The following is a 26,672-nucleotide window of genomic DNA, read 5'->3' on the forward strand; positions in this document are numbered from 1 at the left end:
GAACGTCATCACTCAGAAGTGTTCCTTGTTGAGGGAATGCCTGGTAATGGAACAACTGGAACTGAGGTTACAATGATTAGGGTGGTAACATCCATGGAAACATACACCGTGCGTGTTCTGTGCACAGATGTATTGTGAACCAGTTACTGGGAGTGGAAGTAAAGGACCAGGGCAGTCTGCAAACTTTTTTGTAAGAAACCAGGGACTTAATACTTCAGATTTGGTGGACCATATGGTCTCTGTCATAACTAACTAATTTTGCCACTGTAGCACAAAAGCAGCTGTAGATAATACATTAAAAAGTGGGTGTGTCTGTGTTCCAGCAATCAGACAGTGACCTGATTTGGCCCATGGGCTGTAGTTTGCCTGCCCCCTGGACTAGAGAAGAAGGTAGATTTGGTTCTTACCTTGGTGACCTTTTGATTTAATGGTGGAGCCACACTCCTTGCTCTTATATGAACCATCTCAAAGGGGAGAGCGTTGGTGGTAGAAGGAGATGATGCAGTATACACAGAAGTAAATACAGTCAGCAAGAACAAAATGAGGCTTTCTGAAGTGAACGTGTACATTTCAAGGGCATCAGGGTGAAGAACGATAAGTAGTAGAGTTCATATACTTGGAGGTGTTGAGAACTATGACAGTCATGTTAAATGCTTGTGATATTAGACCTGATGGTCATTTTATGTTTGTTTCTGGGATTATCCCAGATCCTGGGACAACAGTTACGCCATATCCAAGTACCACCCCAGAATCTGCTGTGTGCCCAGTGGTAAATGAAGTGGAACGGATAAATTGCATCCCTGACCAGCCACCAACAAAGGTTTGAATTACAGATCTTGTTTCCATTTAAGAGTTTATGCTATTGGATAGTTTTTGTTGTTGTTGTTAATTTCTGTTCTGTTTGTTTGTTTCCTGTTTGTAACTCCCAGAGAACTGTTTGCATTGCAACTATTGGTGGTTCACGCAAATGAATCCTGTATCCACCCTTGTGAGACAGTGCAGCTTTGGGAGAGAAAGAGTGAGAAAATTCCCTTGGGTTGACAGATTAAATGAAATACGAATTTCTGATAAATCATGAGTCCGTTTTTGTAGCATAAGAATGTCCCATGCAAGATTTGGGACTGACTTCTACTAAAAATGGATTTGTCTTTTATCTGGCAACACTGCTTGGTTACTCGTTCTCTCTGACTCTGTTACTGCCTCTGTTTCTTGCCTTTTCTCTGTCTCTCTGCTTTCATGATTCCCAAAGGCTGTCTAGGATCTACAATGAAAAGTAATACATGTGAATAAGACATTATTTAAAATAAGGATAAAGTTTTAAGAGCCATGTTTTGTAAGGAAGAAGATAATAAATCCCAGACTAAAGATAGTGCAGGCATCTGGGTATTTACAGCAATATCTCTTGATCATCAACTGAAGTGCTGCTGAATATTGTCATTGTGAAGTTCATTACACACACTGTATCAGTCACCTTTCACGCTGAGAATGAATGAAAACAAAATGCAGCCTTCTGAGTGAAGTCCACTGATATGAAATGGCAGATTTTTATCAGACACAGATATGATGCTTGCTACACGTGATACCCAGGCACGTGGCATGCTCCCATTTATCTCTCTAGCCATCCTATTGTGAGCTGGCTGGAATATCTGTGGTGTTCTTGAGAGCTGCAGTTTTGGTTTGTCTGAAGGTCCTAATACCAAAAGATGTTTTATTTTTCTTTTCTGTTTTTTTTTTTTTTTCCCTCTTATACTTCTGGAGGCTACAAGTCCCAAATCAAGATGTTGGCAAGGTTGATTCCTTTTGAGCACTCTTAGGTAGAAGCTGTTCATGCTTCTCTCCTAGTCTCTGGTGGTAGCAGTCAGTCCTTCACATTCCTTGGCTTATAGCTGCATCACTCCAGTTTCTGTCTGTGTCTTCACATGGCTTCTACCTGTGTGTGTGTGTGTGTGTGTGTGTGTGTCTGTGTTCAAATTTCCCATTTTTTAAAATTTCTTTTCAGTATAACAGTATTCATTGTTTTTGCACCACATCCAGTGCTCCATGCAATACGTGCCCTCCCCAATACCCATGGTCGAATAAGGATACTTGGCATATTGGATTAAAGGCTTACCCTATTCCAGTATGACCTCTTCTTAACTAATTACCTCTGCAACCATCCTACTTCCAAATAAGATCAAAATCTGAGGTATAAAGATTAAGACTTCAACATGTCTTTTCTGAGGACATAATTCAGTCCAAGTCATAGAGAGGGGAACTGTGGAAAGTGGGAATTGTTACAACTTGAGCCATTGGTGTTGACTGACTGGGTGTAGATGCTGAGTTGATGAGAACCAATGAAGCCAAGGGAGAACAGATGAAATCAGCTATAAGATATGATGGACTAGGGTTGGGGAAGTGGGAAGTTAAGGCAGAGAAGGGAAACCAGAACCAGATAAGTAGCTTGACATAGAGAAGATGCCCAAGACTGCAGCAGAGTGGTGGGATAAATCTAATCAGAAAGTCGAGATGCTGTACTGAAGGCAAGAGAGATCCAATCTCTGGATAGAGATGGGTAGTTAAGGATCAGAAAATCTCCTGGACAGGAAACTCAGTGCCGTGACTAACTGTTCTGGCTCCAAGGGCAGCAGCCTGCACAGCAAGTCCGCTAAGGTAAGAAATAATTCCAGTTAGACCAACATACCTTGCCAAGGTGGTTGTAGTGTTCAATTCCCTTTATTTGGCATCTTACCCTGACTGAAATGAACTTGACCTATTAGAATAGTGAACAGAATTAGAGTTGCCTACTGGGAGTAGGAAGAAACAAGATTGAAAAGAAAAGGTGGATTTAAATAGTAGAAGACCTCGGAAGTCACGTAGAGGAAGCTGGTTTTTGATGTGATATGCAGCAGCTAGGAGCAACGATTTAAGGCTGAATGGAATCATGTACTGAGAAACAAAGAAAAGAGAACATCAAAACAGGACTAACAGAAAAAGAAGATACCAGGGAGAAAGAAAAAGCAGAATACTTCAGTATGGGGCTAAATGTCAAAGTTCAGCATTTGGGGTGATAGGTTCAATTAAACTAAATATTTTTCTTCTCATAAATTCTTGTAGAGGAGATAAACCAAGTAAATAAATAACTGGAATATGAAATAAAGTCATAGATATAAAAGAAATATGATGGAGACCACAGAGAAGAAAACAGTATTATCAAGGGGAAGGTGACAGTATGGAATTAAACATAAGGAGGATTTTGACACAGATGGGAGGAATAGAAAGTGAATTCAAAATAGAATGGATGAGGAAATTGTGGGGCACACACATGACATATCAAATGGTCCCATATGGCCAAGATATGGGGTGGGTGCCAGAGAAAAGATAATGCCTGAGATGGCAAGGTAAATTAGAGCTTGATGAGAAAGAACCATTAATGTTCTGCTTTGTTGATAGGAAAGGGAAGCTGTAGTCTAGATATGCTTCATGTAAGCAGGATGTTTGGCACACTAGGTTTGCAGAAAGTTGATCCACACCCGTTCACTAGCCCCTGTCGCAGTGTGCTTGGAACCTTGTTGCTTGGAAGCACAGCTAGAAGGCTAATGCATCCTAAGTTCAGTCTCCTACAACACCTCCTCTTGATATTGATTATTGAACCTCAGATGTCATTATTGGCTCAGCAGTGTTTCTTTGGGGATTTATTGTAGGACCTCTCATAAACTCTGTGGTATCAAGATTATAGTTCAATAAATGAACTTTGTCTTTTTTTTTTTTTTTTGTATGTTGTACCAACCGCATTAAACTATGACCTTGGCATTCATTCATTGACCCGCTCTTCTTTAGCTCAGCCAGAGAGAAGTGCTCTGGGAGTACTTTCAGTGGCCTGTTTTTTCATAGAAGTTATGTCTTGGGCATTTTGGTGCATGTTTCAAGTATCCTGGCTGCTATATGCTCCCCAGACTATTGTTGAGAGGCCAAGTCTATGGATGATGATGTATTTGTATAACGTACATGTTAAAGGGAAGTACATGGCTGTGTGGAGTAGAGAAGTGGGAAGAAGTTATGAATATGATACCAGGCTAGTGGAATGTTCCAGTGTGGAGGCCATTACTGTACCATTTTATCACTCCTATCTCTCTCTCTCCTCCACGATTACTTATAAAGAACGAACTGTATAAATTTCCCTTCAGATTATTCTTTGTTGTAGATCCCACTGTTTTTAATTCCCAAGAATGGAGGGAATCCTATGAATTTGTCAAACCATGTGGTATACTCTTGGAGACATCTTGGAGAGAATGAGCTCCAAGAGTCTCTTCCATCTTAGGCGGGGGGAAAGGATGACTTGGTTATCAAAATCTCTAGTCTGATCTTTAGTTTTGGGTTGGCAGCTGTTTGCAGGGCGTCTCCCTTGGGTGTCCCATGAACACCTCGCCTGAACTCATCACTCCTCATCAAATCTGCTTTCCCTCCTCAACCGTCAGATTCTGTTCATGCTCCTGTTACGCTTCTCGTCTCGGTAGCAGGAATAGCAGAACTCTTGCCTGGCTCTTCCTTCAAGCCCTTTGAACAATACTTCATGTATTTTAAACATTTCCCTTAACAACGTTTCCCAGAATAAGCACTTAATTTCCCTTTACCTGGTCATGTTGGCCCTTCTCCACCTCACACGTGGCTTATTCCACAGACTCCCAGCACCTCTTCTGAATTCCATCTCTCCCCGACCTGTGCCATTACACACAGGATTGAAAACTGCCCTCTTGAATATGCTACTTTCTTTATTTTTATTTTTATTTTTTAAAAGATTTTATTTATTTATTTGACAGAGAGAGAGATCACAAAGGCTGAGAGGCAGGCAGAGAGAGAGAGAGGAGGAAGCAGGCTTCCTGCTGAGCAGAGAGCCGGTGTGGGGCTCGATCCCAGGACCCTGGGATCATGATCTGAGCCGAAGGCAGAGGCTTTTACCCACTGAGCCACCCAGGAGCCCCAATATGCTACTTTCTTTATATTGCTTCCCAGCTGGGGTACTTACAGCCTTCATTATTGTTTATTGGTCGAGTTCAAATACTCAAGTCTGTCATCTTAGACCCTGTTTAACCTTTGTGCCTCTCAAGCTGCACATAGGCCATCCTCCCATGCAGATTTAGAGACAGCTCTCATACTTACCCAAAACCTGTCCATTCTGAAAGACCGTATCACTTTCTACTTCCTTGGAGGCCTTCTGCCCACAATCCCAGCACCTTTTACCCATAATCCCAAGTTGAAAGATCCTGTTGATGGCTGGGAGCAGAAAGGTGTAGTCAATTCAGACACCCAGCTAAGGAAAGAGCTGTAGACAGTAATTTTAGCTCATTGATTGTCAGGATAGAATGTATTGTATGTTGGCTAGCTGAACATAAAAAAAGAACGTGTTGTATAAACAAAGAAGAGCAGGTTTACATGCTTAAAATAAACCGACATATCCTCACTATCTGTAGAATGGGTAAACTGAGAACAATTTACAGTAAGTCCTATGGTTAACAATAGTACAATGATGATAACCTTTATGATGATGTTTGAGAAGTTACTGTCTTCCTTATTCAGAAGTTGTGTCATATTTTATAGCAGGCATACTCAGTAATTATCTCTTTATTATTTATTTATTGGCTTGTGTTATATTCTGCAAATTCCATTTTCTTATCAATAAGTGTTTAATGGCTCAAGTTTTATGAATATCAGCAAGCAAACTGCATTTTGCAGAGATTGTTAAGAGTCCCCACCTTCAACATTACTCTGTGTTTACACAGCATTAGTTAAGAGCCATTATGTGGTGCCAGGAAGAGCCGTGAGCTGTCAGGTCCTGTGTACAGACTTATGTTTATGCTCTATGCCTTGAACTGGGAGTGTAGCCCTTGGGCAGCAGGGTGTTAGGGGAGCCCCAGTACAGGTTCTAGTCCTGGCTTTGCTCCTAAAAAACTCTGTGACTTGATCATGAAGTCTTGTTTCCTTGCAGACTATCCAAATCTTTGTCAGTGAAATGAAACAGTGTGCTCAGGCCAATCTGTCTATTAAACAAATGCCTACCAAGCACGAGCCAGGAGCTGTACTAGAGCTCTCTGTTTCCCACGATTTTAGTGACCACGAAAGTACTAGCTGATGACACGTGATAATTGACGTGATACATTTTTCCCCAAGGTCTCATTTTGTGTTTTCCATTTGTTCTGTTTTGCTATGTGCTGCTCCCTACCTGTCCCCCACCCCATGCCCATAACTATGTCTTCTTTCCTTTTTTTTTTTTTTTTTTGCTTTGAGGATTTTTCCCCCCTGGAGTTCTTAATACTGTATTGGAAGTTACACATGCTATATTATTTCAGCAATTCCTCTTAAATTTAAATTCTCACATGAACTTAAAAGGACATTTGTGTCTTGGCTCTAATTCTTCTCTTTATGTGCCTCCAGTCCTATTCACATCATCATTTTGTACAGCTTTTCTCTACGACGATTTTCCTAGGTTTCACATCCTTTTTACTCTCCTGTTTATGTGAACCATGCTTCTCTTTCCACTCCTCGTGACTGCTTAGGGCCACTGCAAGAACTGGTATTTTCAAGTTAGCCAACAGAGAACATTCACTTTTCTGGCTTCTTTGACCACTCCTTGATCTTTGTCCCTTCCATTTCAATGAAGAAATTATTAACCTCTGGGCAGCGTGCAGAAACCGTTCTGTTTAACACCCTAAAGTACCTTTCTCTTTGCCTGATGTACTGAGGTTTCCACTGAGTGGGTTTTAAAAGGAAAAAAAAAAACAACAACCCTGCTGATTGGAATTCATGGTGCAGCCCAATCCCACAGCCATATCATCCACAGATGGGCATGGTTTTTCCATCCTTAAATTAGTATCCACATAAAAATAAGTGTGTGATTAGATCCAATTGTTCATAAACCTAAACCATTTCTTTGTCTTATCATTTGCAAAGCATGGCCATGTCCTCCTGAAAACGTGCGTAAACAGAAACTCAACCCAGAGTATAGGAAAAAGATAGTAGATAGCAAGAGAACGAAGTTTTGGTGCTTGCCTTCCCAGTAGCTAACTGACTAAGCTTTGGCAGGTCACTGCACCTCTGTGAACTTCTGCCTGTCTCGGGTGCTTCATCTGTAAAATATATAGCAGGATGTAGTCATTATTTATTGCTTTGTGACAGATTATGCCAAAACTTCATGGTTTAACACAACAAACATGATTTTTTTATGGTCACAAATCTGACTTTGACATAGCTGGATGCTTTTGGCTCAAAGTCTTTTAGAAAACTGAGGTTGAGGTGTCTGCTGGGACTGAGCGTGATCACTTTCAGGCTCATTCATGGGATTGTTGGCAGGATTGAGATCCTCCAGGATTGTTGGATGAGAGTCTCAGTTCCTAGAAGGCCATTGGCTGGAGACCTCCCTTCGTCCCTTGCCTTGTGCTCCAGAAGAGCAAAGGAAAGAGAGCAAGCCAGACAGGAGACCTAATCTTTCTGTAGTCTAATCTTAGAAGCAACGTCCCATTATTTTTGCTTTACTCTGTTCATTACGAGTCACTAGGTCTAGTCCACATTCAAGAGGGAGAGGTTTCTTTGTACTTTTTTTATAGTTAGCCTGGTGCTCCTCCCAAATAAATTAGTTGACATGAGAGAGGGATTGTATTCATTTTAGTCTCCACTCGATTCTACTGTTAATTGTGGCATAAAGTGGACACCTTTCTTAACTAAAAATTAGAATCTCTTTGGGTTTCAAGGAACAATTACTTCCTGCTTTGGGAGAAGTTGAGAGACTAGGTATGTATATATGTATGTATCTATCACATATATGTAACACACACATAATAGACATATTTAAAAGTCAAAAATGATTTGATCTCAAAGCTTCTGAATAAAGCAGAGTCTTTTTTTTTTTTTTAAATCAAACCAGTATAAGTGAAGCTGCTTTTGTAATTTTGAGATACTGGTGGTATGACTATATTGTAGTTTAAGATATTTAAACAAAGTTACCAGTTTTATTGTGATGGCAGATATGGGACTGCACTGTGGTCCCTATATTATTATAAAATAATAATAACAGGGTAAGGCAGTGGCAGAAAAATTAATTTTGAGTACAAGCTGTGAATTGACTGGGATACAACACAATTTCTCTAGATATCATTATAAAATGAGGTTAATGATACCATAAGCTCAAAATACATTTGTAAATGATAATATTCTACAAATGCATGAAATTATTTGACTAATCTCTTATTTCAGGCCACATGTGATCAGCGTGGGTGCTGCTGGAGACCTCAGGGGACCATAAGTGTGCCCTGGTGCTACTATTCTAGAAGTCATGGTTATCAAATGGAGGATGACCTTGTCAAAACAAATGCAGGTAAGCCAGACAATGAGATGGGAGCTCCAGACCCTCTATTTGCTACAGAGGAAAGTCTTAGCAGCCTGCAGAGTATCACCCTGCAGGCCATACTACCGCCTGTGACAGAAGGTGAGCACTGCTCTTAAGCAAGGGCTGGGATCTATTTTGGCATCAAGGGAAAAAAAAATCCAATCTTGGCAGTTAGGATACATGGTCTATTCCTGGCTCTACTTTATGTCCCTTAGTAACCTTGTACAATCATTGTGACATCTTTGATCCCCAAGTTTCAAACTTTTAAAGAGAGGGATTTGGACTTAGTAACCTCTGAAACTACTCATAACTCTAATACGATGTGATTTTGATGATATGGAAACAATTCCAATTTCATCAATTTTATGAAAGTTAGCTAGTCAATATCAGTGTTCATGAACTAAATGTCTCCTCCTGTTTCTCCCACCCCCAAATACAGAGAATAATAATGAACCTTCTGAGAGATAACAGAGGGTGACTACTTTGGGGAAGCTCTTAGCATAAAGGAAGAGGCATGCTGCCCCTCCAAGGGTCTTGGCCTGTGGCCTTTTCTAATACAGTCTCAGTTCTCACCTGGCTTATCATGGAACCTGGAAGATGACATCAGCATATATGATCACCTGCAATGCAATATGAAAATAACTGAGAAGGAATGATATATAGATAGAGATAGAGATATATTCAGATATATCTATCTCTATATCCATATAGATCTCTCTCTCTCTCTCTATCTATCTATATATATCAAAGGCTGAGAGTGTAAAGGGTATGTGATTAACACAGAATAGCTGATGGACTGTTGGAATGACAATTAGGCCTTTGGGGAGAGGTTTCAAGCTGATTTTGTAAGCGAGAAGCATGGGTAAGGTAGTGCCTGTGCCTAGCTTCACACACTACCCGCGGTAGTGTTTGATGGGTAGATATCTCTCCTCCCTTCTTTTGAGAAATAAAGTCTTCTCAAAAAGGCTTATGTCAAAGGCCCCTTTGACATAAATATGGCTACTTCTTGTGAGTTTACACAGCCGGCTATGTAAACCTTTTTCTCTCTACATACTAGGATTCACAGCCCAGTTGAAAAGGTTGCCTTCTCCATCCCTATTTGGAAATGATGTCGACAATGTCCTTCTCACAGCAGAATACCAGACATCCAGTCGTTTCCACTTTAAGGTTGTGGTTTGTTTATTCTTTAAGAATCTTTTTGAAAAGTGCTTGTTCTCTACCTGGTGGCTGCAGTTACTACAAGACTGACAGTATTGCTAATGGGGGCATTTTTTTTCTACTGACATTGTTTTTCTTACTACCTCTATGCTGAAGTCATCTGTAGCCTTCCTGCAGTGTGATAACTTCCTGAATGTAGATTATAGGGTCAACTAGTGAAATCTGGCTTTCGTTTATTTGTCCCTAATACCATGTGAAATGTAGTCAGGAAGGAAAAGAAAAAGAAAGACCACAGCTATGAAAATTCTAGAGCTACTCCATCTCTGTAGACTTACAATGTCTATTTCTACCAAAAGACTAACTTCTGCCCAAGTGTGAAACATTTGAATTTGGTAATATAATGGATAAATCTACCTCAGACATCATGCCATTTGAGTCAGTGCCTGAGTTCAGTACCGTGAGCATGGTCACTGGGAAACACTGCTGTTGGTAGGGAGGTTTCTATTTTGAAAATACTGAGGAGTTTTCATTTTGGCTTTCTTTCCCTTCATGTCCCGGGCAGCTAACTGACCAGAGCAAGGACAGGTATGAAGTACCTCATGAACATGTGCAACCTTTCAAAGGAAATGCTGCTTCTCCCTTGACCTATGAAGTTATGGTCTCCCAACAGCCATTTAGCATCAAAGTGATCAGAAGAAGTAATAACCGTGTTTTGTAAGTTTTGAAAACCTGTCTGGGGATCCGAGTAGGAAGGACATGGGGAAGGGAGGTTTGCAAGTCCAAGGAAGGGTGCATGCATTGCAACAATGTTCCTGAGGGTTGGCCCACTTTTGGTGACTAGACTCTTCGAATGTGTACTTTCTTCCACCTTCCTCTTTCCTCCTCCTGCTGCTGCTTCTTATGTTGTTGTTATAGTTATTACTAAGCATTTATTATAGGCCAGGCACTGGGCTGGGTCCTTTTCTTTTTTTCCTTCATTTTTATTACTGTGTCATCATTTTTTTTCCTCCTTATTTTTCCATTCCTCCATCCATGTATCCACCAGTAACTATTTACGGAACATCTATTATAATGTAAGAGTAATATTTTGGCAGTGTCATAGGGTGTCTAAGGGAAAAAGAAGTCCTGATCTCTTGGTGTCCAGGGGAGGGCAAATGGAGCCAGTTAAACAGGGGATAGGAGTCATTAAGATGTAAGGGACACTTTTCTAAAAGGTGTGTCCTCTCCACTCTTACTTGCCCACCTGTCCCTGCATTTTGCATCGGCGTCTAGGTTGGACTCAAGCATTGGACCCCTCCTATTTGCTGATCAGTTCCTGCAGCTCTCCATGCGACTGCCCAGTGCTAACGTGTATGGTCTGGGAGAACAGGTTCACCAACAGTACCGGCATGATATGAATTGGAAGACCTGGGCCATGTTTGCCAGGGACACAACCCCCAATGGGGTAAGCTTTTAGGATGGGCCCCCCTGCACTACAGGTCAGCCTCATTTCTGAAGATCACTCCAAGTAGTACAGAATAATAGTTAAGAGTGAGATTCTAGGGTGAGGCTATTTAGGTTTGAATTATAACACTGACACTCACTAGTTCTGTAGTTCTGGGAGAGTTACCTCTATGTATCCCCAGTTTCTCATCGATAAAACAGGGGGAATATACTTCCCTCGTAGGACTGTGATGGGAATTAGAAGAATTTATCCACATAGAGTCTCTAGAAGAGTGTCTGCCACATAGAAAGGGCTCAATAAATGCCAACTACTCTTCATTTTATTTTCCTTTTGAACTAACTAGTTGTGGAGAAGATGTTACTAATATTGACTCTGCACAATAGGTGAGTTATTATCTCCATATATTTTAGGTTGGGCTTTATAGGTCACCAGTTTATACCAGGTTTGTCAGCAAAATAGGATAAAATATCAACAAAAATACTGTCTTGCTCATTCCCGTATGAATAGTGTTTGGGGCAGTGAAAGAAAAAAAGACATAGAGTTTTGTTGCTGTTTTGTTTGATTTTGCTTTTATTTTCATTTTTATTTTGCTTTGACTTTGAAAATCCAAATCAGAGTTACTTTCTAGGCTCAGAAATATTACCTACAGATCTTGTTCAGCCACTTTCCTGATCAAGAAGAATGAGTTTCCGAATAAAGGAGATCATTGGAATAATATATTAAGTGATCCTTTTAATATATGATCTGTATTTATTAAAAGAACCCTAAAAAATTAAGCATAATTGACTTCATTTAACAGGTGAGAAACTGAGGCTCAGAAATAGCCCAATGTTTAAAAATAAGTTTGGAGTAGCAGAGACAGGATCTAACCCCTGGCCTGAGTAATGTAAAGCCCATGCTCCTCACTCTACCATATGCCTATCAGAAAGACAGAAAAGTTGAGTCAGAGCAGCTCTCCTGGGAATCATTTAATAAGGAGCCTGAGATCTTTGCTACTCAAATGGGCATCACCATGTGAGAAATGTATTAGAATTAGAATCCACATTTAACTAAGATTCATGTATAATTTCTGTGCACACCAGATTTTGAGAAATGCTGTTCTAGAGTAGTGATTTCAAACATGACTACTCATTGGAATCACCTGGAGAAATTTAACAAAATATCAATGCCTGCTTCTATCCCCAGGAATTCTGTTTTAATTGGATTGGGATGCAGCCCCCGGTTGAGAACTACTATTCTAAAGTCTTAGAAGTTCAGCTCATGTTCTAAGAGACTTTAGCAAGACTAGAAGACCAAGATAGCTTGAGTAGAGCTCCCTCTAGTTGCACATTAGAATGATGTCTGATTCATATTAAGGCTTGATGGAGCTTTTGCAGATGGAATTAGGTTAAGCCTCTTTGAGAGAAGAGGTTTTTTGAACTACAGTTTCAAAATTCTTGTTCTCCTACATTTTGACAGATATCACAAGCTCTCACATTTCTACTAGATAAATGGTTATAACTGATTCAATTCAATAAGAGAATACTAATTCACTTGGTTGACATCAACCAAATTTAGACTTGATATATTAGAGATTTATCTGTGTCTTCTTTGACCATGAGTTCCCTGTCAGTTACTCACACGATTAACACTGATTTCTTAAGTCATTTCTAGTCATTTGGGGTTTAAATTATTAGATGGTAAGTTTTCTATTTTTTATTTTCTTTCTGCAGGATGGAACTAACTTATATGGTACACAGACATTCTTCCTGTGTCTTGAAGATGCTAGTGGATTGTCTTTTGGAGTGTTTCTGATGAACAGCAATGCCATGGGTAAAAGACTAAAGGGGTATTCATAAAAATGCATAAGAGCAGTTTTCAGCACTATGAGAAATGGAATGGAGCCCTTTAGGAATGGCTGAGCCATAGCTCAGGGACTCGCATGTTCTTTGATTGTCCCATCCCTAGTTCATTACCTGTTGTTATATGGTAACCATATATAGGCTTTCTCTCCTAACTTATGATTTTCCTTAATCATAGCTCAGATTCAGCTAAACCGAGCAATGAATATTTCATTCAGACAATACAGTGGTAGCAAGGCAAAGTGGAGTGGCAAGGGTCATGCCCTACAAGATCAATTTGTTTAAGACCAAACAGTGTAACATCAGAGGATTCCAGAAAGTAGGTAGCTTCCCCATTTTTGAAGGTTTAGATTGAATCAATGATTCTCTACTTTTTTTCTGCTTGCATCAGTAACAATGGATCTCAGTGGCAGTCAGTCAATCACCACAGGGGAAGAGGAGATGTATTAGAATCTCCCAGGGTTGATGGGATATTGATCCCTACTTTTTCTCAACTGAGAATCAATGGACTAGATCAGAGATGCTCAAAGCATGGCCCATGGATAGTTCACAAACTGTTTCAGGTCTATAGTAAGATGATTATAGTATTGGAAAGTAGACATTGCTGTGGTATCCAAGTGCATTCATGAGCCCTTTTTCATAGATACTCCGTATGAGTTGTTCTTATGACCAAAGAATACATTTCAGTAGATCTTGAAGCTTTTTATTCCTAAATACAAACTAAGGCAATGGGGAAACTTCACCTCTGAGAATTGTGATTGGGTTTTAGGGGATTTGGAGTTTATAATATAATCTCTGACCTTTTTTTTTTTTTTTTTAAGCTTGGCTTTTGCTCGAGTGAGATTCACTGAGGCTGGTGCCTCAGTTTGTCCAATTGGGTTACATTCCTGCAATGATGATGGGGTGTGAAGTGGGAGCAGCAAATTCTGTAGTTGTGAAGGTCAAGAAGAAACAGTTTTCCTCTGCCCTCGCCAGGCCAGTATTTGGGGGCCTGGGAGTCAAACTGACAAGAGATAGGTTAGCAGGAGAAAAGACAGGTTATTTCCATGTGCAGCATGGGTACACAGGAGAGTGCTCAGTGAAGAGTAACTTCTCAGAGGGGTGTTTGGAATTTGGGGCTTATATTCCAGCTATGCAAATGAGAGGGAGATAAGGGGTACTCATGGGAAAACACATGACTTTTTGGAAAGATAAATGAGCTCTTTGGAGAACAGTTGGGGGATAGGATATTCTTGTGACAATGTCTGTTTGGCGATGGTGCCAATGTATTGTCTCGGAGAAGATTGTAGTTGCTCTGGGGGTGGGAATTTATGACAACTGAGTTATTTTGGGAAGTCCTGCTTTTTGCTGATAGGGGATTTCAGAAGCTCAAAAGTCTTCTGCTTAAAATAACTTCCGTGCTACAGTGGCTTAGTCTGGACCCCTTCGTGAAACTATTTTTCATGAAAGCCGGAGTCCTGACATGGGAATGAAGATGCTCAAGTCACCAATGACCAAAATCAGTCCTGGAACAAATGCTTTGCCTTTCGTGTGCCGTGATCATCAGAATGTCTCCATTTGTATACAAAATTTGAGGTGTTGGATTCACTTTCTTAATATTAAGATGATTGATGATCCTCCAGTCTAAAACTGCATTCATTACTCTAGAGTAAATTCTAATTTTTATTTTTTTTCCACTTCTAAATCTTGCAAGAGGTTGCCCTCCAGCCTGCCCCAGCTGTCACTTACCGCACCATTGGGGGCATTCTCGACTTCTATGTGTTTTTGGGAAACACTCCAGAGCAAGTTGTTCAAGAGTATCTAGAGGTAAACTTACGATACCCTGACTACAACTGAGGAAATAAATCCCAAGTAGCACAAAGAAAAGTAAATTTAATATGCAGATGTGAGGCACAAAAATCTGCTGTTGTAAGCAGCTGTTATACATCTGCTACTACAATTGCTCCTACTCTCAATGATTTATAAAGGGGCTAGGAAAATAGACTAACATTCCTACATTCATGAAATGGTGTGTTGGAATTTAGAGTAGGTCATGTGCCCCCAAACCAGTGCTTACAACATTTTGTAAAAAATCGAGTATTTGCAGGGCGCCTGGGTGGCTCAGTGGATTAAGCCTCTGCCTTCAGCTCAGGTCATAATCTCGGGGTCCTGAGATCAAGCCCTGCCTCAGGCTCTCTGCTCAACGGAGAGCCTGCTTTCCCCCCTGTCTCTCTCTACTTGTGATCTCCGTCTGTAAAATAAATAAATAAAATATTTTAAAAAATCAAGTATTTGCTAACTTTCATTTCACATACTTCTTTCAGCTCATCGGACGGCCAGTCCTTCCCTCATACTGGGCACTTGGATTCCATCTCAGTCGTTATGATTATGGAACACTGGAGAGCCTGAAGGAAGTCGTGGAGAGAAACCGTGCGGCAGGGCTCCCTTATGTGAGTAAGGCTTTAAGTCAACTCTGGAAGTAAAGGAATTCCCATGGGGAATAAGAACAACTGCTTATAATTTCTCTGCCTAAGTTATTTTTTAAATATATATAATAAAAAGATTTTTATATATTCAGAATGCTTGACTTTTTTGCTGCACTGACCATTCCTTTAAGGAACTAGTTTTTTTTTTTTTTTTTTTTTGTTTTGTTTTTTTAATAGGAAATGATACTTAGAGACCACAATTTTGGGGTTAGGAGGACAATCTGTTTGTGTCTGTTTTTCTTAGAACGTTTTATTAGTAAAATTTTCTTATGCTATTGTATTGACTACATTTACATAATGTGTTTTTGCTTGAGTTCTCAAAGCATTTCTTTACCTAGTTTAAGTGAGCAAAAACATACAGTACATACATTTAATAATAGAATATTTTAATATTTTTGAATGGCTAAATTTGAACATGTCTGTTCTGTCACGGAGCATGAGGCTTTTCAAGAGGTGCAAAGGAAAAAGCCCAGTTGTCTCTGGAATAATCCTCTTCTCTTCCCCACCCCTTTTCCTTGGAGGCAGACACATAGGTCCTAGAGCAAGGGTCAGTTTCATTCTAGGTGCCACTATTTTCATACAGGTGGAATCAGGAAAAAATAAATGCCAAAGAACACTTGAGTTAGAAGAGAAGCAACAAAACAAAACACGAGGCAGTAAAATGAGGGAGATGTAGGACAGACTGTCTCTTCTCCCCTTCCATTTGTGGATGGCGTAGGATTTAGGTATGGATACATATTTTTTAAAATTATGTTCAGTTAGCATATAGTGCATCAGCAGTTTTTGATGTCGTGTTCAACAATTCATTAGTTGCATATAAACCCATTGCTCATCACATCATGTGCCCTCCTTATTACCTATCACCCCATTACACCATCTGTTTTTGATAGCCTTAGTGATTTTCTGTGATTGTTGTGGTTTGTTTGCTAGATTGGTTTTGAGTGACGGAGGGGGCCGGGTGACAAGGCCGGGTGATGCAGTTAACCTGGTTCCAGGGGTGAGGGTCAGGCCTGAGGGACACAACGGGTCCTCTGTTTTTGAAATTACTATTGGAAAACAAGCACTTAGATGCTAGGGACTGATCAAGAACCTGGCTTCGAGCCCGGCATGCAGTCAGCGTGTATGGTGGATAATAACAGTGATGATTTGACTGAGTCGTTTGAACAGGGAATTTCCTGCAATCTGAATTGTGGAGTTTGTGTATACTTTCAGGATGTCCAGCATGCCGATATTGATTATATGGATGAGAGGAAGGACTTCACTTACGACCCAGTCAATTTTAAAGGCTTCCCTGAGTTTGTTAAGGAGTTACACAATAACAGTCAGAAGCTGGTCATCATTGTGGTACGGGCCATCCTCCTTTCCCCCTGGATCATCGGGTGCTGGCTCTTCCTTATCTTTACAGCAACCTCCCTCTCCTTCACCCCCCAATTCCCAGTCTCCTTTCTGTGCCTCGAGCTTGAGGCTGGATTCTTCATTGTGTTTTTTCTTTTCTTAGGATCCAGCCATCTCCAACAGCTCTTCCCCCAGCAATCCCTATGGCCCATATGATAGGGGTTCCAGCATGAAGATATGGGTGAATGCTTCAGATGGGGTGACTCCACTCATTGGGGAGGTAACTAAATGGGGGACCTGGGGGCTGGTGACGGGGCTGTGGCAGAGTGTGTGTGTGTGTGTGTGTGTGCATGTGTGTGTTTGCATGTGTGTAATTGTCTTGACACTTTCAGATACCTTATATATGCTGGGGATACACTTGCTCCCCCTTCCCTTCATCCCCAGACCCCTACCAGCCATCTAGCTCTATATTCATTTAATTGACTCTGATCAATGTTTTCCTTTTTCTCCTGTAGGTCTGGCCTGGAAAAACTGTGTTTCCTGATTATACCAACCCCGACTGTGCTGTTTGGTGGGCAAAAGAATTTGAGCTTTTCCACAACCAAGTAGAGTTTGATGGAATCTGGATTGTGAGTCCTTAATACTCTGAATATTTGGTGACTAATGTCCAGACTGTGTGTTTCTATATCATCGAGTCAAGGAACATGGCAGGAAGAGGAGGAGAAAAAAGTACATAGGGCAGTGATTTTGATATTCCCTATCTTACTATTCAAATAATCTTACTGAAACATGTAGCTTAGAATCTAAATCAGATCATTAGGCCTGGAAGTAAACTCAGAAATTTGTGTTTTTTTTTTCCTGAATCCAGCTTTTCTTTTAAAAATGAATGAGCTGAATGACATAAAAATCAGTCATATATGCCTTATATTGTCGCAAACTTACATTGGTTTGTTCCATCACCAGCATAGGGCTCTTTCCTTTGGACATGGTGAACAAATTGGTCAGAACCAAAGTCCCTGGGTGCATGACAGAACTGTGGGGGTGGTAAGGACAAATGTCACATATGATATCAAATGAAAACAAATTCAAAGCAACAGATGTTCAGCAAAGTTTAGGGAGCTCTAGAGTTGAACTTTTTTCTATTTTTAAGAGAAGTATAGAAAATTTAAACAATATAGGGAGCTAAAAAGATGAAAGCGAAAACCCTCTAAATTGTTAACCAAAAACAATCTACCATCGACATTTTGGTATGCATCTTCCCAGAACCCTCACCTGCCCGGCTGTTGGCATGGGCTTGCCCCCTCACTTTCTCTAGGTATGTGTTTGTGTGTGTATATGTGTGTGTGTGTGTGTATCTAGTGTATATATATACATATACATATGTGTGTGTGTATATATATATATATATAGGTAGATAGAATGTGTGTGCATTCATAGCTGTATTTGGGTATATAGGTAACATATAAGTTGATATATATAGAAGCATATGAATTGCGATATTTTATCACCCAATGTTTTTGAAAATTTTCATTTCCCATGATTATAGACATAGAGCATTTTGAAGGGATTTTAAGAACTTTTTCTGTGAAACCTTCCATGGATAGAGAAGACAGGAAAATCTATTTCCCTCCATGTGCATAAGAACCTCTTTAAAGACAAAATATCTGGAATCATTTCTCCGATTTCTTAAAAAAAAAAAAAAGGGAGACAAACATCAGTACAACATAAGGGGGAATGTTACTTTTCCTTTGTGGTAGTTTTGCTCTTTGTCTTGTAGGATATGAATGAAATCTCCAACTTCGTTGATGGTTCCGTTTCAGGATGTTCCATGAACAATCTAAATTACCCCCCATTCACTCCTAGTAAGTCTTGGTGGTAGTATAATTAAAGTGGCAATGCGTATTTGGTGTTTTACATTCATAAGGATAGATATGAACCACCCAGCAAGGGAGTTTGTGCATAAGTGTACGTAGGGAGAGGAAAATGTGAGTAATATATACAGAAAATTAGGAAAGAAAACCAAAGCACTCCAAGCTCTCCTAAATGAGGCATAAATTCAAAGGGGGCCACTAGTCTTTCTACCAACAGGCTGAGCTATTTCTAGGGCACGGTCCAGAGAACATTCAGCACAGAAGCCAGAGGCCAGTGCTTAGTTGGTATTATTCTCTAGCATGTATCCCTCAAGGTCAGGGCTTACTAGAAAGAGACTGTGTAACTTGGCTTGCTTTTTGGATGAGGGTGACGTCTGGTGATATCAAGAGTGTGAAGAACAGATGTGAAATGTAGGATGAAAATGAAGCCAGGACCCATGGCCTTGAAGGCCTGAATCAGATCCCGTAAATATACTAGTGAACTCTGAACAACACCATCTCTCGGGGTATGGCCCTGGAATCTCAGCATTTGTTGTAGTTTGAAGAAAGCTAGAGGCTCACAGATACATTATATCTTGATCGAGGAAAGAATGAGGTGCTAGCATTAGAGCATTTTATGAAGACTTCCAGTGTGGTAAGGAAATAGGACATTGGGGTAGATGGGCCAGGGATTTGCATGGGGGTGAACCAGTTCACACGTCATTCTTTTGGTGATGGAAGCTATTTATGTATTCATCTAAGGGAATTAAGGTAGTCAAATTATTTTGGAAATACTAATCTGGTGTTAGTGTGCAGTATGAATTCGAAGACCAATAGATCCGAAGTCAATAAGCCATTAACTAGGTGTGCTGCATAAACAATGAATTCTGGAACACTGAAAAAAAATTTAAAAAAATAAATAAAAATTAAAAAAAAAAAAAAAAGAAACCATTGCAGTCATTAAGATGCAAATGTAATTTGGATCAGAGTCAGAATGGTACAATGGTAGCAGAAAAGAATAGAAGCATGAGAGAGATTGAGGAGGCAGTCTTTTTACTCTCTGGTCAGTGAAGAAAAGGGGTGAACAATTAATTTACACTTTCATCCATTATTTGTATTCTTGGACCACATGGTTTGGCTGAGTTTGCAAAATTCGGATTAAACCTCAAGTCTAACTGGATCCTTCGGCTTCCAAGTGCCTGCCTTGAACCACATGAGCACCTAGGGTGGAAGAGTGTGTATGGGGCAGCACAATTTATTTATATATCGGAGAAACTACTCCAAACATATAACCCTCTGACAGTGAGGAAGCTGTGTGACCATTTGCAGGATGGCCACAATAGATCCCTGCCTAGAGTGCCACTGTTTCCGGTTGTGCCACTGGATAGTCCAGGAGCCAGAAGTGTGCCCCCGAGGCTCTCATTGACTGATTCCCTCTTTTCCCCCAGGAATCCTGGATGGGTACCTTTTCTGCAAGACTCTCTGCATGGATGCAGAGCAGCACTGGGGCAAGCAGTATAATGTCCACAATCTATATGGCTACTCCATGGCGATTGCCACGGCAGAGTAAGACCACTGTTGCTATGGACTTCCTACACGATCAGATTACTGATCTTTGTTCGATGCCACGTGCCAATGTGTTATTTTTAAGAACGCTGCAAGATAGGGGCGCCTGGGTGGCTCAGTGGGTTAGGCCTCTGCCTTCGGCTCAGGTCATGATCCCGGAGTCCTGGGATCGAGCCCCGCATCGGGCTTTCTGCTCAGCGGGGAGCCTGCTTCCTCCCTCTCTCACTGCCTGCCTCTCTGCTTGCTTGTGATCTCTGTCTGTCAAATAAATGAATAAAATCTTTTAAAAAAAAAAGCTGCAAGATAAATAGGGTTATTATACTGAATGAATGAAGAAACTACCCAGCACATAGGGAAGAAGGAATCCAGGAAATACGTGTGGAATGTATAAAATGAAAGAATGGATGAATACATGAATGGAAGGCTGGAAGAGAGAGAGAGAAGTAACTTGACCAAGGGAAAGCAACTAATACCTTGTAAAAGCATATTTTAAACCATTTTTGCATGAATCCCAAACCCACATATTTTCCTCTCTGCCACACTGTATGGGGTATGGAGGGTAAAGTAACTTACAGACTTCATGTGCCTGAGGGTTTTGGATACGGGTTCAGCATCCTTCTACCGTGCTGGGTCTACCCTTGTGTGTAGACTCAAATTCTACAGTGAGGGAAACGTACTGAGAATTTGCTCTTCTGACTCTAACGGTGACAGCAGGAAGCCAGACCAAAGCCACATTCGTTCATTAGCAACGTCATGGTATAAGTTTAGCCATCTTGAAAGTTGTTTTAAAAATTACAGAGCAAGAGTTTAAAAATAGACATATAGACTTACAATTTAAAAAATACAGATAGGAGTGCTAGGCTGGCGCAGTCAGTTAAGTATCCAACTCTTGGTTTCAGCTCAGGTCATGATCTCAGGGTCATCAAATTGAGCCCTGGATCAGGTTCTGCACTCAGCGCAGAATCTGCTTGGGATTTTTCTCTCCTTCCCTCTATGCCCTTCCTGCTCCGTCTCTCTTAAAATAAATAAATAAATCTTTTATAAAAAAATATAGATGATACATATTTATAGTTACTTATAAAACTACACATATGTATCTATACATTTAAAATGTCTTATTTATTACAAAATTACGACTAAAGTGTCTCTACTTAAAAACAATTTAAGTTCCAAAAAGCTGTTCATAAATTCACTTTTTGCGTGTGTTTAAAATCATGCAGTGTGAAAGATCAGTGTATATCCATCTATGTAAAATTAAATTTCACCTTTGTTCCATAAAAATTGTGCCTCTAGTTACTAGCCTTTTCAAGGCTGCATTTAAAAATCTTGGAAATTATGGATTTAATGAGGTACATAAAACACCTTAAAACGAAGCAAAATAAAATGGAAACGTATTCAACGGTGCAGTCTGCTTCTACAGCATCTCTAACCCTACTAGGAGGGAGTTAAAAGGCAATGATCCTCGTCATTGTCACTGTATCTGAGGGGCTGAGACATTCAAGGATCACACACTAACTCCTTAAGTTTCTCTCCCTTTCTAGAGCTGTCAAGACTGTGTTCCCTGAAAAGAGAGGCTTTATTATAACCCGTTCTACCTTTGCGGGATCTGGCAAGTTTGCAGCCCACTGGTTGGGAGACAACGCGGCCACCTGGAATGATCTTCGGTGGTCCATCCCTGGCATGCTGGAATTCAATCTTTTTGGTATCCCAATGGTGAGTCCACATCCCTATCTCAGTCCCCGGAAAGCCTCTTCTAGAAAATTCTCAGAGTATGACGCTCACCTCTCCTACCCTTCCTGGCCCAGGGATTTAATGTCTTGAGAACAAAGGCTTCATCTACATCAGTATGGCTCTGATACTACAACATACTTTCCTGTACTGACTTATTAAGATAGAAAGTACAACCTTGAATTGCTATCATTGGAATATTTTTTTCTATTAAGTTATAACATACACACAAAAAAGTATACATATCCTTCAGTATATAGTTGATGGATTTTACGAGCGGAACACACGTGTGTATCCAGCACCCACATGAGAAAACATTACATTGCCAGGTCCCTAGAGGTGAGTTTGACATCTATTAGTTAAATTCAACATTTATATTTGTGGAGCTGTTACTGTGTGCAAGGTACTAAGCTAGGTATGCAGGGTGAGGGTAGAGAAAAGCATAAATATTACAGAAGCAACTTCTCTTTCCTCTTATATAGAAAATATATAACCAATAATTATGACAAGCTAGGGACATGTAAATTAAATATTGAGGGAAATCCTGAGAGAGACTTTTTTAGTTCCAACAAGATTATAAGGAACACAGGGAGTCAGGGCAACAAGTGAGAAGAAACATCACGGAACAGGTTGCACTTGAATTTACCCTTGAAAAGTGGGCTTATTTTACCAGACTAATGGAGAGGTCATTTCAAGTTTGAGAAATAAACATGAGGAAAAGCAGAAGGGGGAGAATTTGATGTGTTTATAAGGATTAGTTTGTAGGACTGGAGTGGAAAGTGATGCTGGAAAGGTGGGTTGGAGCCAGGTTTTGAGGAGCTGCTGGCTAAGCTGTGAGGAGACCTTGGAGATGTTTGAATACGTGACTGATGGAGTCAGATTTAGGCTTTGAGAAGTTAATTCTGGTAGTGGTACGGTCAAATAATATTGGCAGTAATCTTAGTTCTACCCATCAAAAGGCTATCGTATGTTGGGGCACCTAGGTGGCACCATTGGTTGGGTGTTTGACTCTTGGTTTCAGCTCAGGTCATGGTTTTGGCATAGTGGATGGGGCCCCACATCAGGCTCCACACTCAGTAGGGAGACTGCTTGGGACTCTCCCTCTCCCTCTGCCCCCCATCCCCCACCACTCTCTCTCTCTCTCAGTCAAATAAATCAATAAATCTTTAAAAAACAAAAGCTATTGTATGTCAAGTGTTTTACTTACATTATGTCATTTACTAAAACCCTGTGTAGCTAATTAGCACCCATTTAATGAAACGAGGAAACTGAGGCACAGAAAGATGAAGTAGCTTACTCATGGTCATCTGACAGTAATGAGTGGGCATGGGGGGAGCTCCTGGGTGGCTCAGTTGGTTAAGCATCTGACTGGATTTCAGCTCAGGTTGTGAGATCGAGCCCCATGTCAGGCTGTGTGCTGGTTGTGGTGCCTGCTTAAGATTCCCTCTCCCTCTGCCCCTCCCTTAAAAAAAAAAAAGAAGAGTGAACATGTGATGTGACCCAATTCTGATCACATTCTATAAGGCTTCTCAGGGAAGTCCCTGATGGGAAGCAACGAGGGCGGGATAATGGAGGTGAGGTAAACGTTCCGTCTGTGTGTCCTTCCAGGTGGGTGCTGACATATGTGGCTTCGCACTGGACGCCCCTGAGGAGCTCTGCAGGCGGTGGATGCAGCTGGGGGCGTTCTATCCGTTCTCCAGGAATCACAATGGCCAAGGCTATAAGGTAAGTCTCCTGGGAGACATGATCAAAACAAGAGCGGGATCTGCCTGCATCCTCACCAAGACATTGGGCGAGCCAGTCTCCTACCTGGCGCTTCGCTTAGGCTAATTTGCAGTTAACCAGGACCTCTGACATGCCATTAAAAGGCTCCGCTGTCACAGAGTCTGCTTTTGGTACTGCTGCAGTCAAGGAGATGGTTAGTCTGTGAAGGTTTTCATCAATGTCTGTACACTCTGTCTACGTTGCTCATTTTGTTATGAGAGTCAGATGAGGAAGTACTTCAGAATGATTGACATAGCAGGTGGTGAATGGCACTTACTGGTGAAGCGATCCTGCCCACCTGTACGGCTCAGAGGCCGAGTTTACACCCTAGGCTCCAGGTCTTTGAGGAAGGAAACTCTTGGGTTCTGATGAATGGGGTCTGGAGTTCTCCAGATGCTTCTGTCATTCATAGCCAAATCACAGCGGCAACCTCTTGCTCCTCCCAGGCCCAGGATCCTGCCTCTTTTGGAGCTGACTCTCTGCTGTTGAACTCCTCCAGGCACTACCTTACCATCCGCTACACCCTGTTACCCTACCTCTACACCCTCTTCTACCGTGCCCACAGCCGGGGGGACACGGTGGCCAGGCCCCTTCTGCACGAGTAAGTTCACCTCATCCAAAGAGCTTTTGTTAATGTGACTGGTGACATGGACTGTTTGATCAAATATCAGTGTGAATATTGAGACACGTTGAATGTTTATTCAGATACCTGTGTATTTTTTTAACTGGGTTACGCCGTTGGTACTTGGAAGACCACTGCTGCCTCCATACTGTTCTAGAGGTATATTTAAATGGTATAGCTTGTTCCCTTTTGGGGAACAGGACTTCTATCCCCAAGGGATTGAAGTAGACTTCTATCCCCCAAGGCTCTCAGGCACATATCTGCTTTTGTTATTATTATTACCATTATTATACATTCATTATTTTCAGTCCATTTTTACCGCCTCTTGGAATTCCCTGTTAGAAGGCAGCTACCCTAAAAGAGAAGAGTAGAATTTAAATTATCTGCTATGTGTCATGATTGCATCCAATTTCTTCTTGATAGTCTGCTGAAGTTTGGGGATGTATTGCTTGTTTTACTTATTTTATTTAAAGAGGCATATGGTGAATAGACTTAGAGTCTGGATCCTGCCTAGCTCTCATCTAACCAGGGAAAAGCGTCTGACCAGGAAGAAGCAAAGGAGAGTGCATGGGTTGGGGAAAGCGGATCTGTCTCTCAGGGCACAGACGCAGGACTTGAGCAGGTGTCCCAGAATAATCCGGGGGGTTACCACAGACAGGTGGCCTGCGTGTTTTAGACAGTTTGGGGGGAGAGTTGTCAGGAAGCATTGGCCTGGATCTCAGCGAATGTCTCTCTGTCTCCAGGTTCTATGGAGACAGCAGTACGTGGGATGTGCACCAGCAGTTTTTATGGGGTCCTGGCCTCCTCATCACTCCGGTTCTGGATGAGGTAAGCGTCCCACAGAGGCACACGGAGGGTCTCTGCTTCTGTTTCTGCTACCCTCCAAACTCTTCTATTCCTAGACCCATTTATCTTCTCTTTATCCCCAGCCTGAGTCTAGCCTCCATGCCTGAGCTGGCACTGAAGGCAGTGTGCTGAGGTTTGGAGAAGTTGGAAATGGGTTACTCACAAGTGTGTTTTTTTTTTTTTTTTCTGACCAAGTGTAGAAGCATCTGCTGGTGGCTCTGGGTTTGGGAATGGTCCTATTCATCATCAGAGTCTCCTAGTAGATCCTACTTGCTCCTTGAGGTAGAGGCAGAATGGAGCAGGGGCCCAGCACTGTCTTGAAGGTTGGATTGAATCAGGGTGTGATTGTTGCCTCCACCTCTTAGCACCGTGTGGCCTGGGGCAAGTGCCTCACCTGGAAAGGTGAGACCATGAGAGTACCTGCCACCAGAGACAGGTGAGAGGATTACATGAGTTCATGGAAAGCTGGAAATTTTAGCACAACATGTATCTCAATATTATTATTATTCCTAATGTGATTCCACTGGGATTTTCCCTTGTGTTGCAAATTATTGCTTCTATTATTCCTGTTAGAAGAAAGGCATGATTTGATAACAGAGAAAAGAAAGGCCACTTATGCTCTCTCAGTATATGGTTAAGAAACTCCCTTGGGAGTGCTAAGAAATCCATTTTACCCACTTCAGAGGCTGGGTCACAAAGAACAATATTTTGTTTTAATTTCAGGGTGCAGAGAAAGTGATGGCATATATGCCTGATGCTGTCTGGTACGATTACGAGACTGTAAGTAGCTTTGACTTAAACTCCTCAAGACCACAGCTGCATAGATGAGATACCTCCCCAGATAGAGGAAGATCTATCCACACCTGGAAGGGTGTTTCTGTGCTCTTTTCTGTCATTTCGTAGCACAGTGGATAAAGTGAGCCTAAGACACTTCATGTTAGTCATGAAGAGATCTGAAAAAACAAAAAACAAAAAACTTTTATACACTTTATTCAAGAGCGAGATAAGGGCAAATATTGGAGGGTCCAATGGAGAAATTCAGCTGGGTCAGCAGTCAGCTAGCTTGTTTAAAACTATCAGTCCATCTAATATATGTCAGATAGCCTTGGCATGACATAAACGCTCCCCCAAACTCCCAAGTGATGGCCAAAACCTGTTCTTAATTTGTTTCCTTCCTCTCATTTGATTGTCTGACTACACACTAAGTCAGCTTGGCAGAAAAATGAGAGAGCTGTGGATAGGTCAGCCCATGGGTAAGAGGCGGGTGCAAATGCGCCATCCTGCCAAGGTGCTTGACGTGTGTCTGCCTGCACCAGGGGGCCCGAGTGAGATGGAGGAAGCAAAGCGTGGAGATGGAACTTCCTGGAGACAAAATCGGACTTCACCTTCGTGGAGGCCACATCTTCCCCACACAACAGCCAGCCACCACCACGGTGGCCAGGTAGAGCACGGCGGGAGTTCCCTTCTAGGGGGAGGCTGCTGACAAAGCTGGTCATTTCCGTCCCCATATGTTGCCCAGGCAGAGAACGCTGAAGCTTTCCATGGTGTGTAGGGAGGAAGGGGATTGAGGTGTGCGTGACCCTTGCATTTCTGTTGGCTCTTTCTGAGGAAGTTGTGATTTACAAGATGGATTTTGAAAGAACTTAATCCCTCTCCTTCAACCTCCTGCATTTCTCCTCAAAGCACACTGGCTACTG

General features: G+C 41.4%; 1 protein-coding gene across 2 annotated transcripts in view; it reads left to right on the forward strand.

Annotated features, from left to right (window-relative positions):
- Nucleotides 1–26,672, forward strand: part of MGAM (maltase-glucoamylase) — an 81,542-nt gene that overhangs the window by 13,781 nt on the left and 41,089 nt on the right. For both annotated transcript variants that reach the window (XM_080818447.1, XM_080818448.1), the window contains exons 3-21: nt 708–820; nt 8,224–8,344; nt 9,414–9,523; nt 10,077–10,228; nt 10,787–10,958; nt 12,671–12,770; nt 14,493–14,605; nt 15,103–15,228; nt 16,477–16,608; nt 16,763–16,879; nt 17,115–17,228; nt 18,377–18,461; nt 19,898–20,015; nt 21,557–21,728; nt 23,352–23,468; nt 23,954–24,108; nt 24,873–24,957; nt 25,699–25,755; nt 26,292–26,416. In XM_080818447.1, coding sequence (XP_080674573.1) covers nt 708–820; nt 8,224–8,344; nt 9,414–9,523; nt 10,077–10,228; nt 10,787–10,958; nt 12,671–12,770; nt 14,493–14,605; nt 15,103–15,228; nt 16,477–16,608; nt 16,763–16,879; nt 17,115–17,228; nt 18,377–18,461; nt 19,898–20,015; nt 21,557–21,728; nt 23,352–23,468; nt 23,954–24,108; nt 24,873–24,957; nt 25,699–25,755; nt 26,292–26,416 — 2,284 coding nt within the window. The remainder of the gene's footprint in view (nt 1–707; nt 821–8,223; nt 8,345–9,413; nt 9,524–10,076; nt 10,229–10,786; nt 10,959–12,670; nt 12,771–14,492; nt 14,606–15,102; nt 15,229–16,476; nt 16,609–16,762; nt 16,880–17,114; nt 17,229–18,376; nt 18,462–19,897; nt 20,016–21,556; nt 21,729–23,351; nt 23,469–23,953; nt 24,109–24,872; nt 24,958–25,698; nt 25,756–26,291; nt 26,417–26,672) is intronic.

This window comes from Martes martes (assembly GCF_963455335.1).
Source record: "Martes martes genome assembly, chromosome: 11".
NCBI classification, from domain to species: domain Eukaryota; kingdom Metazoa; phylum Chordata; class Mammalia; order Carnivora; family Mustelidae; genus Martes; species Martes martes.